The sequence below is a fragment of the Littorina saxatilis genome, linkage group LG13 (genome assembly GCF_037325665.1).
Source record: "Littorina saxatilis isolate snail1 linkage group LG13, US_GU_Lsax_2.0, whole genome shotgun sequence".
NCBI lineage: Eukaryota > Metazoa > Mollusca > Gastropoda > Littorinimorpha > Littorinidae > Littorina > Littorina saxatilis.
This window is the reverse complement of record NC_090257.1, coordinates 19,182,348-19,196,169: the sequence shown is the minus strand read 5'-3', so window position 1 is coordinate 19,196,169 and position 13,822 is coordinate 19,182,348. Positions and strand designations below refer to the sequence as shown.

Here is a 13,822-nt window from a genome sequence, read left to right as displayed (position 1 = left end):
TGCACCTGTGAAGGTACAAGTTCAAGGTGGAGAGGTCCAACACCGGCCTGAACCGGCCGTCCTTTTTGGGGACGGTGAACAGGCGGGAGCAGAACCCCAGAGAAGGCTGAGAAAGGGGGTAGACCGCCTTCTTCTCGACCAACGAGTTTACCTCGTCCTGAAGAGCCTGCCATCTGGCAGGCTCTCGAGGAGGGGGGAACGTCCAAGGTAGAGCGGACAATGGAGGTTGTGACGACAGCGGTAGAGAAAACCCCGACCACACCACCCTCAAGAAAAACTGGTTGGAGACCAGTCTGCCCCACATGCCGCGGGCCCGAAAAAAAGGGAACCGACGGACGAAAGAGGGGCAACTTGAGGGGGCGTCAACGTAGGGCCGGGACTCACTGAAAATTCTGCTGGCGGGCAGGCGCAGGCTTGCGACCACCCCCCCTGGTGGTGCTGCTTCCCCTTACCTGTCTGAGCACCCTTCGTCTTGCTTGGGAACGCAACAGGCGCCTAAGAGGAGGAAGAAGGAGGCAGTGAAACTGGCTTCTTCTTCTTCTTCTGAGGCTGGGAGCTGGAGGTGACTGTAGCACTTCTCTTACTCCCCGCCGCCGTCGCCGAAGCAGCGAGGCCAACCATCAGAGAATCAGTGTTCCTCTGGCGTGTGGACTCCACCACAGAACGAACAGTGTCCGGATGAAAGAGGGAAGAAGGCTGAGGAAACGTGTTCCTCAGACTCTTCCTCATATCCGGAGGCACTATAGAAGTAGGCAGAAAATGATCACGGAACAGGGCCAATAAAGTGGACCCGTGTTCCAATGGCCAATTCTGCCGCAGACGTCACGCACGATCGCACGGCATGCAAAGCCCGATCCACTCGAACCGTGTCAAGGACCCGAGTGGAATCGGACTCTGCCCGATCGGGAGGGTCCAACAGTGTGGACAGCATGCTCATCCATGTCAAGGCCTGTGATTGGGCCTCGACTGTGGAAGAAACGGTGGCCTCAAGATTGTGGAACGAAGCAGAGCTCAGTTCCACCTTCTTGACCGAAGGCACCTCCCCAACGAACACATCACCGTCAGCCCCACCCTAAACACTCGAAGTCTGGAAAGGGAGAGTTCGAGAGTCAAAGGGAAAAGGGAGGGACGAAACAGATTGGACACGAGGAAACAGTGGAGGTGCGCCTCCCGAAGGAAAGCATGGCACTGAACCCGCGTCCTCCCGAGGAACATAGGTCGCGTTTGCACGTGAATCTGTACTCCTCAGGCGATGTGCTGCCGCTTCCACCGTGGCACTTAGACTAGGGTGGAACGCGAATTGCCGGCGGCTCGTTTTATGGTATGGTCCGGTTCGGTGCCAGACCATCCGGACCAACAGAGGTGGTCGGGTGGTCCGGTCCGGACCGGACCACCGGTCCAGCACCGGACCATCCGGACCCGTAGGTCCGGTCCGGTCCCGCACCATCCGGAGGTCCCGTTCGGCACCGAACCACCCGTACCCACAGAAGTGTTCGGGTGGCTCGGTCCGGACGTGGACATACCGTACCATCCGGACCCGTAGGTCCGGTTCGGTGCCAGACCATCCGGACCAACAGAGGTGGTCGGGTGGTCCGGACCGATCCGGTAGGGTGGTCCGGTGTTCCGGTCCTGTGGTCCGGTCCCATACCATCCGGAGGTCCCGTACGGCACCGAACCATCCGTACCCACTGAAGTGTTCGGTCCGGACGTGGACCTACCGTACCATCCGGACCCGTAGGTCCGGTGGTCCGGTATGGTCCGGTTCGGTGACAGACCATCCGGACCAACAGAGGTGGTCGGGTGGTCCGGTACCGGACCATCCGAACCCGTAGATTCGGTCCGGTCCCGTACCATCCGGAGGTCCCGTTCGGTACCGAACCATCCGTACCCACAGAAGTGTTCGGGTGGCTCGGTCCGGACGTGGACATACCGTACCATCCGGACCCGTAGGTCCGGCATGGTCCGGTTCGGTGCCAGACCACCCGGACCAACAGAGGTGGTCGAGTGGTCCGGTCCCGACCGGACCACTGGTCCGGTACCGTACCCTCCGGACCCGTAGGTCCGGTGTGTTCCGGTTCGGTGCCAGACCACCCAGACCAACAGAGGTGGTCGGGTGGTCCGGTCCCGACCGAACCACTGGTCCCGTACCGTACCATCCGGACCCGTAGGTCCGGGGGGTCCGGCAAGGGCCAGAGGTACTGTCCCGCACCGGACCCTAAGGTCCGGTACGGTCCCGTACCATGGGTCCCGTCCGGACCAAACCCGGAGGTCAAGTCCAGTCGGGACCCGTGGGTCCGGTTCGATCCCGACCCGTAAGCCTGGAACGTTCCGGACCCTTGGTCCGGACCATCCGTCACCCGAACACCAGACGCTAAGGAATGGCGTGGGGTCAAGACGGTCCGGTCGGAGGTGTCGGTCTGAGCAACAGAAACAATGTTCCCGTCGCCCTGACCATTCGACAGAAGTACCACGTTCTGTCGAACACCTCCACGTCCAGTAACTAGTCGGCCGGAGCGTTTCAAGAGGGACAGCCACCAGTCACACGGACGTCAGAGGGAACCGTAGTAGCAGTGGTCGTAGGCACGAAGCCTGAAACCCCTGCCCCCACAGGACCGCCCTGAACGGGGTCAATTCGCATCCCAACCCCAGCGGGGAGGGAATTCAGAGACCCCGTCATCTCCTCCGATCTCCCCCCCCAGGAGGCCGAAACTACTGTCAAAACAGCAGCAGACGACCCAGCGAGGGAGTTCAGAGGAGGACCCGTGTCCCTCCTGGCTTCCACAGCGGTGGAAACCGAGGAGGGCACAGGAGAGGCACCGGAAAAGGAAGATTTTAATGCCAACTGCACCCGGTGTTCCCAGGCGGTCACCCATCCAAGTACTAACCGGGCCCGACGTTGCTTAACTTCGGTGGTCGGACGAGAACCGGTGTTTTCAACGTGGTATGGCCGTTGGCTGTCAAAACCTGAGTCTCTCCAGTAGCCCCTAGATCGGATTCACCAACCCCCAAAGAGGGTTGGGAATCGACCTGCCCCCGGATTCGAGCCAGGGGGGAGAAGGAAACCTTCCCCCCAGGCTTGAAACCGGGAGGAGCTGAAGCCTGAGACTGAGGGCCGGACAACGGCGTCGAAGGGGGGGAAGCCTGTTCCACTGAAGGAGAAGGAGAAAGAAGCTTTTTCTTTCCCCTCGACCTTCCCCGAACCTTCGACGGCGCAGCCCCGCCCGAAGTCCCAGGCTCAAGCCCAGCCTGTTTGAGCAAGCTCGCATTGAGCTTGCTCAAACAGGCTTTCTCTGCCCTCCCTCGCCGCAAACGCAAAGCGTTTGGGGAGGGAGAGTCGGAGCGCCGAAAGATCCCCTTCTCCGTGCGTAAAACATGACGCTGGGCGCCCGGAGAAGGGTTGCCCCCGGCAGACTCTGGTTCCGTAGAACCAGAGCCCAAAACAGGACGAGACATCCTACCTCGCCCTGTACGTACCCTTAAAGACCGAGAATTAACAAAATTCAAAGAAAATTTAGGTCAATACTCAAGTGAATGCGGCGAAACGAGAAGCAGACGACCGGTCACCACGAAGTAGGACGGGAGGCACGCCGAGTCCGCCACACAAAAACGGAGGCACAAGTTGAAGGAAACACAACGTAGCCTCAAGCCAGAAGTGGAATAACACACAATAATCCAACAGGTGATAGTCCACACAGAAAAGGAGCCTCTTAGTCCAAAATAATCCGGGAGCGTAGCAGAAACACAGCCGGTCTGACACGCGCGAAAAAAGAAAGAGGACGCGCCACCTACATCCTGTAAGGGGGAAGCACTCGGACAGTGCTTGGGATCCACGGTGGCGCATGGTTATGGGAGATAATTGTACCCACTCAGCGTTTTGTCCAATTTTTTCGGCCTATAATAGATAATGTGCAAGAATAGTACTGTCGAGGTAAGTGTTATATTGACAACAAAGAGAGAGAGAGAGAGAGAGAGAGAGAGAGAGAGAGAGAGAGAGAGAGAGAGAGAGAGAGAGAGAGGGAAGAGTGAGTGAGTGTGTGTCTGTGTGCGTATTAAAAACAGAGAAAGAGGGAAGGAGGGAGAGAGAGAGAGAGAGAGAGTGTGTGTGTGTGTGTGTGTGTGTGTGTGTGTGTGTGTGTGTGTGTGTGTGTGAATGTGTGTGTATGAGAGTGTGTGTGTGTTACAAAACACAGAGAGAAAGAGGGAGAGTAAGAGAGAGCAAAGCATGATCATGGGTTACTTACAATACAAGCAGTAGCATTTTTGAATGAAACAGTTAAGCTCATAACCACACCTCTTTTTGAGATTAAAAAGGATGTTGGTTGTTGATGTGACGGGCGCTGTGGCGGTGTGGTAAGACGTTGGCCACTTTATCGGAAGGTCGAGGGTTCGAATCCCGGCCGCGCCGCCTGGTGGGTTAAGTGTGGAGATTTTTCCGATCTCCCAGGTCAACTTATGTACAGACCTGCTAGTGGCTTATCCCCCTTCGTGTGTACACGCAAGCACAAGACCAAGTGCGCATGGAAAAGATCCTGTAATCCATGTCAGAGTTCGGTGGGTTATAGAAACACAAAAATACCCAGCATGCTTCCTCCGAAAGCGGCGTATGGCTGCCTAAATGGCGGGGTAAAAACGGTCATACACGTAAAATTCCACTCGTGCAAAAACACAAGTGTACGTGGGAGTTTCAGCCCACGAACGCAGAAGAAGAAGCTTGTTGATGTTTCTTGTCTCGACAACACAGGGGGTCATCCAACTAATATTCAGCTTGGCGTAACAATTTCTGTTACAACGTGGCATGCTACGCTTCTTCTTCTTCTTCGTTCATGGGCTTAGACTCCCACGTTCACCCATGTTTTCAGCACGAGTGGATTTTTACATGTATGACCGTTTTTACCCCGCCATTCTGGCAGCATACGCCGATTTTGGGGGAGGCATGCTGGGTATTTTTGTGTTTCTATAACCCACGAAACTCTGACATGGATTACAGGATCTTTTCCGTACACACTTGGTCTTGTGCTTGCGTGTACACACGAAGGGGATTAAGTCACTAGTAGGCCTGCACAAAAGTTGACCTGGGAGATCGGAAAAATCTCCACTCTTAACCCACCAGGCGGCAGCGACCTGGATTCGAACTCATGACCTCCAGATATAGAGGCCGACGTCTTACCACCACGCCACTGTGCCCGTCGCATGCAACACGCCACTGTGCCCGTCGCATGCAACGCTGAAAGTGTAACAGTTAGCAGCTGTAAATGCCCAACCCTCTGACAGCCAGTGTAACAAGCAAGTCTGGTGTCTCTGACCTGCACTTGACGCACGATGTTGAGCAGTCTCATGTAGACGTCAGACGAGGATTCCAGTATCTCCTGCATGATGGCCTCCGCGATGATGGAAAAAATGTGTGGCAGGTTGGCTCCATTCTCTCCCATCACCCCAGGGTGGTTGCTGTCCCCAGGCAACAACAATCATCATCATCATCATCATCATCATCATCATCATGATAAATAGCTTCTCTACAGTGCGAGTCCGTTAACGTGTTCGCTGCCAGTAAATATTTGTATACAAAGCATTACCTGAACTCACAACTTACAATGTGCCCTTGTTGTTTAAAGGAACACACCACACACACATTGTTTGTTGTTGTTCTTTGATGCTTATTGAACAGTTTGTTGCCCGTTAAAGCAAGTTACCCAGGACATCAGCCGATGTTCTACAGGCAGCAAAATGGCTCCTTTTTTTAAGTCTTGATTATGGAGAAAGTAAGAGAAACAGTCAAAATGAAGAACAGTAAATGTCATATTTGTATTCACACTTCTTCGTTATTTGAATTGTTTTAATTCATCATTACACCCTTCCCACGATCCGTGAAACAAAGGGAAGTAAGTGCTCTAAATGGATCCGCTTCGGGATGCGCTTGTGAAGAAAAGTAGTGCAGGAATTTTTCTTGTCGTATTTTTTTTCCACCAACCGTAGTGATCGTATTCTAGACAATCCGGCGTACACAAAACAGCGAAATCGTATGGGTTCCTAGGTCAGACTTACGCTTCCAAGAGGTCACAGACGTAGTTGTAGATGTGAATAGCCTCGTCAGGGTCCTCGGTGACGGGCAGCCAGTGCATGAGTCGTGGGATGATCTCGTCCACGTTCACCTTGGAACCATTGTACTTGCAGATCTTGACGACCGCGGAGATGGCGTTCTCTGTGGCGTTGATGTTCTCCACCTGCTTCGAGTCCGGGTGCTCGATCACGCTCACCAGACGAGGTATACACTCTGCAAAGGATTTTTTGTGGATTTGGTATTAACAAAATGTTACATTTACAGTACGTCGACCCAGTGTGTTTTCAAGTAGACCGACAGACAGACAGACAGACAGTCAGTCAGACAGACAGACAGAGACAGACAGACAGACAGTCAGTCAGACAGACAGACAGTCAGACAGACAGACAGACAGACAGTCAGACAGACACAGACAGACAGACAGACAGACAGAGACAGACAGACAGACAGTCAAACAGACAGACAGACAGACAAAGACGCTATTATTTACTTAAAAGACCGCTGGGTCGACATACTGTAAATGTAACGTTTTGTTTCGTCATAAATTAAACGTTCCATAACCTACCTTTTATGTTTTGTTTTTTTATTCTGAATTTTGGAATGTTAGCAGTCAATCTGTTTTTGAATTTAAGTATGCACAACACAGCTAAAATCCACGTAAAATTGATCTGCTAAGGGCAGAATGTTTGAGCCAAGTAAGCACATTCCAGCATCGAATCATGTGCAGCAGTGATGAACAACAATCCTCCACGGCTAACACTCGACGACAAATAGAGGATGGGGGCTGTCACTTATTCAAATAACGAAACAAGAGTGAAGACACAATTATCGGCACCTATCATAATCTTTCGGACATCTTGGGTGCAATCTCGCTAACCCCTAAGGGTCAGGCCAAGAAAAAATGAAAAGTTGCCGGATTCCTAGCAGAACCATTTTAAACAAAAAGGTGTGTGCCTTGTCATTTGAAACAATTTTTTTTTTTTTTTGGGGGGGGGGGGGGGTCCTTGAGTAAGAAAGAACCCATTCTTTTAGTGTAGCACACACACACAAAACAGACAGGAAAACCTGTATGTATCGATTGAATATTGAATTTTCCTTCTTTCAGCCATGTGACAGTCATCAGAGTCCATCAACAATGCTTATTTAGGGGCTAGCCGAGACTACAAAAGAGTGCATGTTTGTGTGCGCTCAATCTCAAAAAACAAACAGAATACTGACTAAAATCTGGCACGTCTCTGAGGAACATTGACTGTCAATCTGCGTAAAATGTCATATTTGGGTAAAAATACAAATGACGTATAGTACCCGGACAGACATCAGCGTAAACCAGGCCGCCAAATTGCGCCATGACACCGATGCCGTACGCAGCAGCCTGCCGCACCTCAGACTGTTTGTCTGTGATGTACTCCACTATGGGCTGCAGGAACATGTTCTGGTACTTGGCCGACATCTGAAACAAAAGAGATTGTTAGCTGATGCAGTGGAGAAAATCATGTCTTAAAAACAAAGGAGTCTTGGAATAGAAAATCTCAGAAAACAAGTTTTTAAATGGGGGAGGTCTTAAAACAGGGGTCTTAAAACAGGGGTCTTAAAACAGGTGTCTTAAAACAGGTGTCTTAAAACAGGTGTCTTAAAACAGGTGTCTTAAAACAGGTGTCTTAAAACAGGGGTCTTAAAACAGGTGTCTTAACACTATTGTGACTAGCATTGCCACGGCGTTAACGTCCTGCCTGCCCAAGCTTGCCACCAAGAAACTTCCCAAAAAACAGTAACTGTAAAGAAATCTGTCTAGCAAGCTTGAATTAAGTCCAATCACCACCAAATTTTGTGTACTAATTAAAAAATGGATGCCCAGTTCAGTCGTGCTATTTATAAGTTTGTCACGCGATTTGTTTTAGCAAAGGGGGGGGGGGGGTGAAAGGGGGATAATCGAAAATTTTAAAAGTAAATTTTGATTTGATTAATATACTTACCCGACTCACATCTAGCATTAACCTCTGGTTTAAGTGCCGGGACGCTGAACTACGCTTCACCCCTTAAGGGGAAGTAACCCTAAAAAAGAACAGCCTAGACCCCGTAAACTGGGTCACAGGTCAAGGCATACCGTCACGTGACTGAGCACGCGAGACCGCCGCCGCCATATTGGAATACTTCACTCGAAACGAAGCGAAACATTCATTTTTAGGGTAAATTAGAGCGGGGTAGGCGGGAGGGTATTAACGATGTGAGTCGGGTAAGTATATTAATCAAATCAAAATTTACTTTTAAAATTTTCGATTAAATTACATATCTTATCCCGACTCACATCTAGCAGATTGCTAATGTAGGTGGTGGGAAAGAAACTCACTCTACAAGTTGGAGAGAACCTGCCCTGCGGCTACCAAAGCCGGAAAGGTGTTGGTCCCATCCTGACGAGTAAACAGATTCTCAGTGAAACTCACTTATTTCTGGTAAGAAACCGGCCTGCTTCAACCATGACTGGTAAGCAACCACTACCATCCCAGCGGGTATTAGAAAACCCGCCAAAAGTAATAAAGAAAGACGTCCTAAAAAACGTCCAAAACACCTATGTGAGGCCGATCGAGATTTGCCTGATCGCAGAACCGCTGAATAAAAGAGCCCAAGCTCAGGCCCCATGAGTTCTAGGCGAACTCAGAGGAAGGACAGAACGCTCCCCCCCCATTGACTGCCACACTCATAAGCTTGTTTAATGAGTGTGAAAGCCCATCTAGCCAGTGCTTCCTTGCACAAATTTGACTCTATCCGTCCAAAACGAAAGAACCAAAGAACTGGTCTGGCACTCCAAAGTGAGCCATGCAAGAATGAGTATGTCCAAAATACCCACTATCTTGCGTGAGACCCAAAAAGTACGTAAACAAAAGACAAAAGGCTTGAAGACAGGGCCCTTTTCACGCTGGGCGTAAAAAGAGAAATGACTTGTCTAGTTCTGAACGATGTTTCTCCAGACTAATGAAACATCGTCTTCCGCCAACAACAAAAGTTCGTGGAACATCTTAGCATCCTCGTGAACTTTTTTTGTTTTGTTTTTTGTTTTGTTTGTTGGTCGCAACCACCCATAGATTGCTAATGATAGTAAAAAACCACCAGATAAGGTCAAATTAGATAAATAACCCTTTCACATAAAGTCTGTTGAGACCTGAGTGAAACAGCCGAGTGAAAAACCTTAAGATTCGCTGCAACAATGCCAGACATCTGGATGACTTGTTTTACAAGTACAGCGTAACAGACAGATACAGAGATTCGTGAGTTACGTCTTCCAGAAGCCGAAAAGAGCGCCAAACTCACTGACCTGTCTTGATCGTAGCTGACGAAAAGAGTGAACAATCTCTTGCAATCAGCAAGACCAGGCAGACAGTCCTAACTCAAAAGAGAGCTGTGAAAGTTCGGAAGACAACAAGACATGTCTTCCGATGCGAGCGAGTAAAACAAAACGAACCTGTGCGGCGTCTCCCGCCTGAATAGAACAAAGAGTTCCAAATGACCACAAGTGAAACACCCTCCGAGGAGTGAAGCACTAAAGGATTATGGCTTGAGTAAACCACAGCACCATAGTCCCATGAGGTAGACGCTAATGTTCGTAATGAACCAGAGACAAACACTTGTCCCTTGTTCAATGAAAAGATGCAAGGCAAAAAACCATCTGACAAACTAGACTCTTTACAAAGAAGAGTCGAAAGAACGTCTTAAAACCGAAAACAAAGAAATAATTTGTAGACCGGCGAGACTGCAACCTCTCATCAAAAAATGAACCGAGATTGCTCCTCAACAACCAATGCGGCTTAAGCAAAAGCGGCAAAAGTCTTAACTTAATTCTCACTAGCAAGTAGCTATGAAAATTAAATCGACAAGGAAGGGAGCAAGCGTCAAAGTGGGCGCTTGCTGTTGTGCCGAACACAGAACGATCAGTACGTAAGGCTGTCCGCTCAAAACTGAATAGGACGAACCCTGTAGGCTACCGTCAAAACATAATGTGAAAGTATGTGAGACATCGGGAAGGCGCGAAGCCCCCCAGGCCTAGGAGATAGACGTCAGCTCAAGAAAGACGTGACCAATCTCCTCCCGATAAACGGGTGATACCTGAGTACAGGATATCAAGCCCTCATTAGCGAGGAAAAAACCCTCAAGATAGAGCATAAGTGTCCCTGAAGTTCCTAAACTATAAGGGACAAACACCTCCAAAGAACCAAGCTGTGAATCCAGCTTGATCCAAACGATTAGCCAAAAGTAGGCTACTACTGGTGCATGACCTGCTTTGAGTGTCTACCCAAGCATGACCGAGTGTATGACGCAGTCCTGCTTCCTGCGTTAAGAGTCCAAGTCTAAGAAAGACAAGGACTCATAACCCTCATGGGTTGTGACAGAAAAAGCCAAAGAAAGACCATGGCTATGAACTGGACTGTCAATACCCGTCGAGTAAGTTAAACAAGAGTGCCAAAACCGGCAGTCCTGTTGCCCACAAACTGAATTTAAATCTTCTTGCCAAAACAGAAGAAGTTAAAAGAAAGTCCGAACGACCTCCTAAAGAGGCCAAAAAAAGTGCATTCAAAGGCCGACAGCTGTCGTGAATGACCGCCTATCTACTCAAACAAAGTCTGTCATCCGCTTTCTACCTAAGTAGAATGCTGATCAGACTCGTAGTAATCCGAAAAAGTTTCGTGATAAAAAGAGGTCTGTGTGCTCAGCGAAACAGAAAACGATAAGTCCAACTGACCACAAGTTATCCTCTCCAGTCCATGCATGAGCAGATGGAGATAGTACGAGGAAGCCGCGATTCTGGTTGAACGACAGCAACCGAACGTGCGGGAAACACAAAGGCCGAAGCCTGGAGTGGCATGAACGAAATAGCTGAAAGCCGCAGTGCCCGTAGGTCAGTCTGCTTGTAGGCAAATGACTACGTAACAAAGCCAAAAACAGAAATCAAAGCAACTACTGGTCGGCATACCGAAAACCAGGAAGCCAACCTGTCAAAAGATTCAAAAGACGAAGTGTCTTCAAGAAAAAAACCTGGAATTAATTTTGCTGCCAAATCGAGAGTAACCCTGAGTTTGGCCGAAAAACCAGAACTAGTCTGTTCATCGATGAAAGACCAAAGGTCAGACGCGGGGACCGACGCAAGCTGTATAAAAGATGCCATCACGTACAAAACCTTATCATCCGAGACAGGCGAAGCTGAACAGGAAGTAAGATATAAGGCATCACTGCCCCCAACGACCCAGAACCCCAAAGGGTTGACGTCGTAAGTTGCGAACAGGAAAGAACAAAGTGCTACGATTACCCGGAACGCCGGAAGACGAACCAGAAGTAGCCGAAAAACTCCAGTGCAGAAGTACCCGCAACACCGTGGTGGTGCAAACTGATGCTAATGCGTACGATCCTTCACTCGCCCAAACAGCCGAAGCGAAATCGGAAGTGAGAGACCTCGTGTAAACACGGCGTGGGAGAAACGGCGTGCCGGGACAGACATCTGCTCAGTGTTGACCTTAGCTAAGGTCGAAACGTCTTTAACACTTGCGTCATTCCGGAACTCAAACGGATCCAGGGAAGACCTAATAGAACGAGAGAGTGTCCAAAGGAGTGTCTCAGAGAGAGAGGCAAGATCAAGAGGGTACCTGCCTGTCTCTTCCAAACCAATAAGAGAACCTTCTGTGTAGACAAGGTCTGTCTTGACGGTAACCGTCCTCCCTAAGAGTGGACAGCTACGGCGTGACCGGAAGGGCTGCACTCAGTAGGGCAAAAGTGTCAATAAGGTTCTGAGGCCGACGGCTGAGTGAAAACCTGCGCGCAAGGGCAGATACACTAGCCTGTGGAAGTCGGACAGTGGCAAGCCAAGGCTTAGCAGCGACTGGAGCCTGACCATGAGCAGAGAGGAGAGGCACCGTGCGACAGTCAGGGAGCTCGCCGTGCCTGGAAAGCTTGCTAAAATATTAGAGAGCTCATAAGCAACTAAAGAAGACTCAGAGAACTGAAAACCTTCAGCTGCTGTTGGTGCTGGGCGGAAGTCACCCACCGCTGATGGTGGGGGTAAGACAAGTCCAGCCTATGAAACAACGCCGTCAGAAACATATTGTAAGCGACCTGTGCTGCAATAGCTAAGGTTGGCTTCAGCTTTGACGGTAATTGGAACTCAACGTCGTCATCATAGAATGAGAGATGATCGTCGAGCTCCGACTCCACTTCCGTATGAGTCGAAAAGTCCGCGTGACTCGCCGAGTCTTGGACATGATCAACCGGAAGCGAGGCTGACTGCAAACCGGAAGTAGAACTTCGGTGCAGAGCCTGCATGGAGCCAAACTTCCTGCCCAGGCGGAAGTGGTGACGCAAGTACACCGACGGGGGAAGTCATAGACAGCCCGCGTGCACCTTGGTCTCCAGATCAATGTAACATCGATTGCATTCCCGCGTCAACATCCCGTGAGCTCCGCTTCGTATGAGTCGTATGCCCCGGGTATGTCGAACTTTCACTCCCTGACCTATGAGGCGGGGGAGCTACTAGTTGCGGTCTATGCGGAACGCTTTCGCCAAAGAGCCTGGCTACCGGCGAACCCATGTAACATCGATTGCATTCCCGCGTCAACACCCCATGAGCTCCGCTTCGTGTGAGTCGTTTGCCCCAGGTATGTCGAACTTTCACTCCCTGACCTATGAGGCGGGGGAGCTACTAGTTGCGGTCTATGCGGAACGCTTTCGCCAAAGAGCCTGGCTACCGGCGAACCCAACGTACCTGAGGAGAGTGCCTGCTGTGCAGAAGCAACAGTGTCCCGAGGGACCATCTCTCCGAAGCTGGCGTGCGCCAGTTATCCCGCCCGCAAGTCCGCTGACGTGACTGTGGCCAAAGGAAGCAACCGGATGCGGGAAAGTGAAGAAACATCGCCAACACCCTTGGGCAGCGAACGCAACTCATCTCGCGTAGCCTGTAGATCGGCGGCAAGTTGCTGCTGTTGAGAAAACATGGTATACATATGCGAGGAGACAGAAGAGAAAAGGGAAGAAAAATCTTGCTTATCACTCTTCTTAGGCTTAGCCGAACGAGCCCTACTCCTGTTATAGATTCTTTTAGAACAGGCATGGTAGGGCTTGCTGGTACAACAATATCAACCGAAAGCGAAAAATTAGACACCGGTTTTACAAGAGTAACCGTTGTCCCTTTGGGTTTATCTTTATCTGACTACTAGCAGGGGAAGAATCAGCAACTAACTGTCGAGTATTAGGCTTTTTCTTCTCTTTGTCCGCCATGTTGAAAACAACTCACAGAGAGTAGAACAACAACAACAAAGTTGACGGACACAAGGCAAAAATTCAAGTAAAACAAACAAAGAACGATCTCACCAATACAGCCGTAGAAGCAGAGACCGTGAAGAATAACCGGGGTGAAGATAAACTGCCAACCAGGCAGCTGGCTGAAAGCCAAAATGCGTAGCTCGAGAGAACAACGTCCTAGCGCTAGGACCGCTGAGGAAAGAGTGAAGTATTCCAATATGGCGGCGGCGGTCTCGCGTGCTCAGTCACGTGACGGTATGCCTTGACCTGTGACCCAGTTTACGGGGTCTAGGCTGTTCTTTTTTAGGGTTACTTCCCCTTAAGGGGTGAAGCGTAGTTCAGCGTCCCGGCACTTAAACCAGAGGTTAATGCTAGATGTGAGTCGGGATAAGATATGTAATTTAATTTGTGTTTTTTAACGGTTTTTTTGTGTGTGTTTTCTTTTCCACTGCTTTTTTAAAAGTTATTTTTTAACAGAAAGTATTA

At 50.0% G+C, this 13,822-nt stretch overlaps 1 protein-coding gene and 1 non-coding gene across 2 annotated transcripts in view; both read right to left on the bottom strand.

Annotated features, from left to right (window-relative positions):
• Nucleotides 1–13,822, bottom strand: part of LOC138983784 (importin-5-like) — a 70,916-nt gene that overhangs the window by 9,641 nt on the left and 47,453 nt on the right. The window contains exons 25-27 of the mRNA XM_070357110.1: nt 7,364–7,508; nt 6,043–6,271; nt 5,304–5,445 (exon numbers count right to left, since the gene is read on the bottom strand). Of these exons, the coding sequence (XP_070213211.1) occupies nt 5,304–5,445; nt 6,043–6,271; nt 7,364–7,508 (516 nt within the window). The remainder of the gene's footprint in view (nt 1–5,303; nt 5,446–6,042; nt 6,272–7,363; nt 7,509–13,822) is intronic.
• Nucleotides 2,837–2,955, bottom strand: LOC138946485 (5S ribosomal RNA). Its single transcript, XR_011449353.1, has one exon. It is a non-coding gene; the product is annotated as a 5S ribosomal RNA (ribosomal RNA).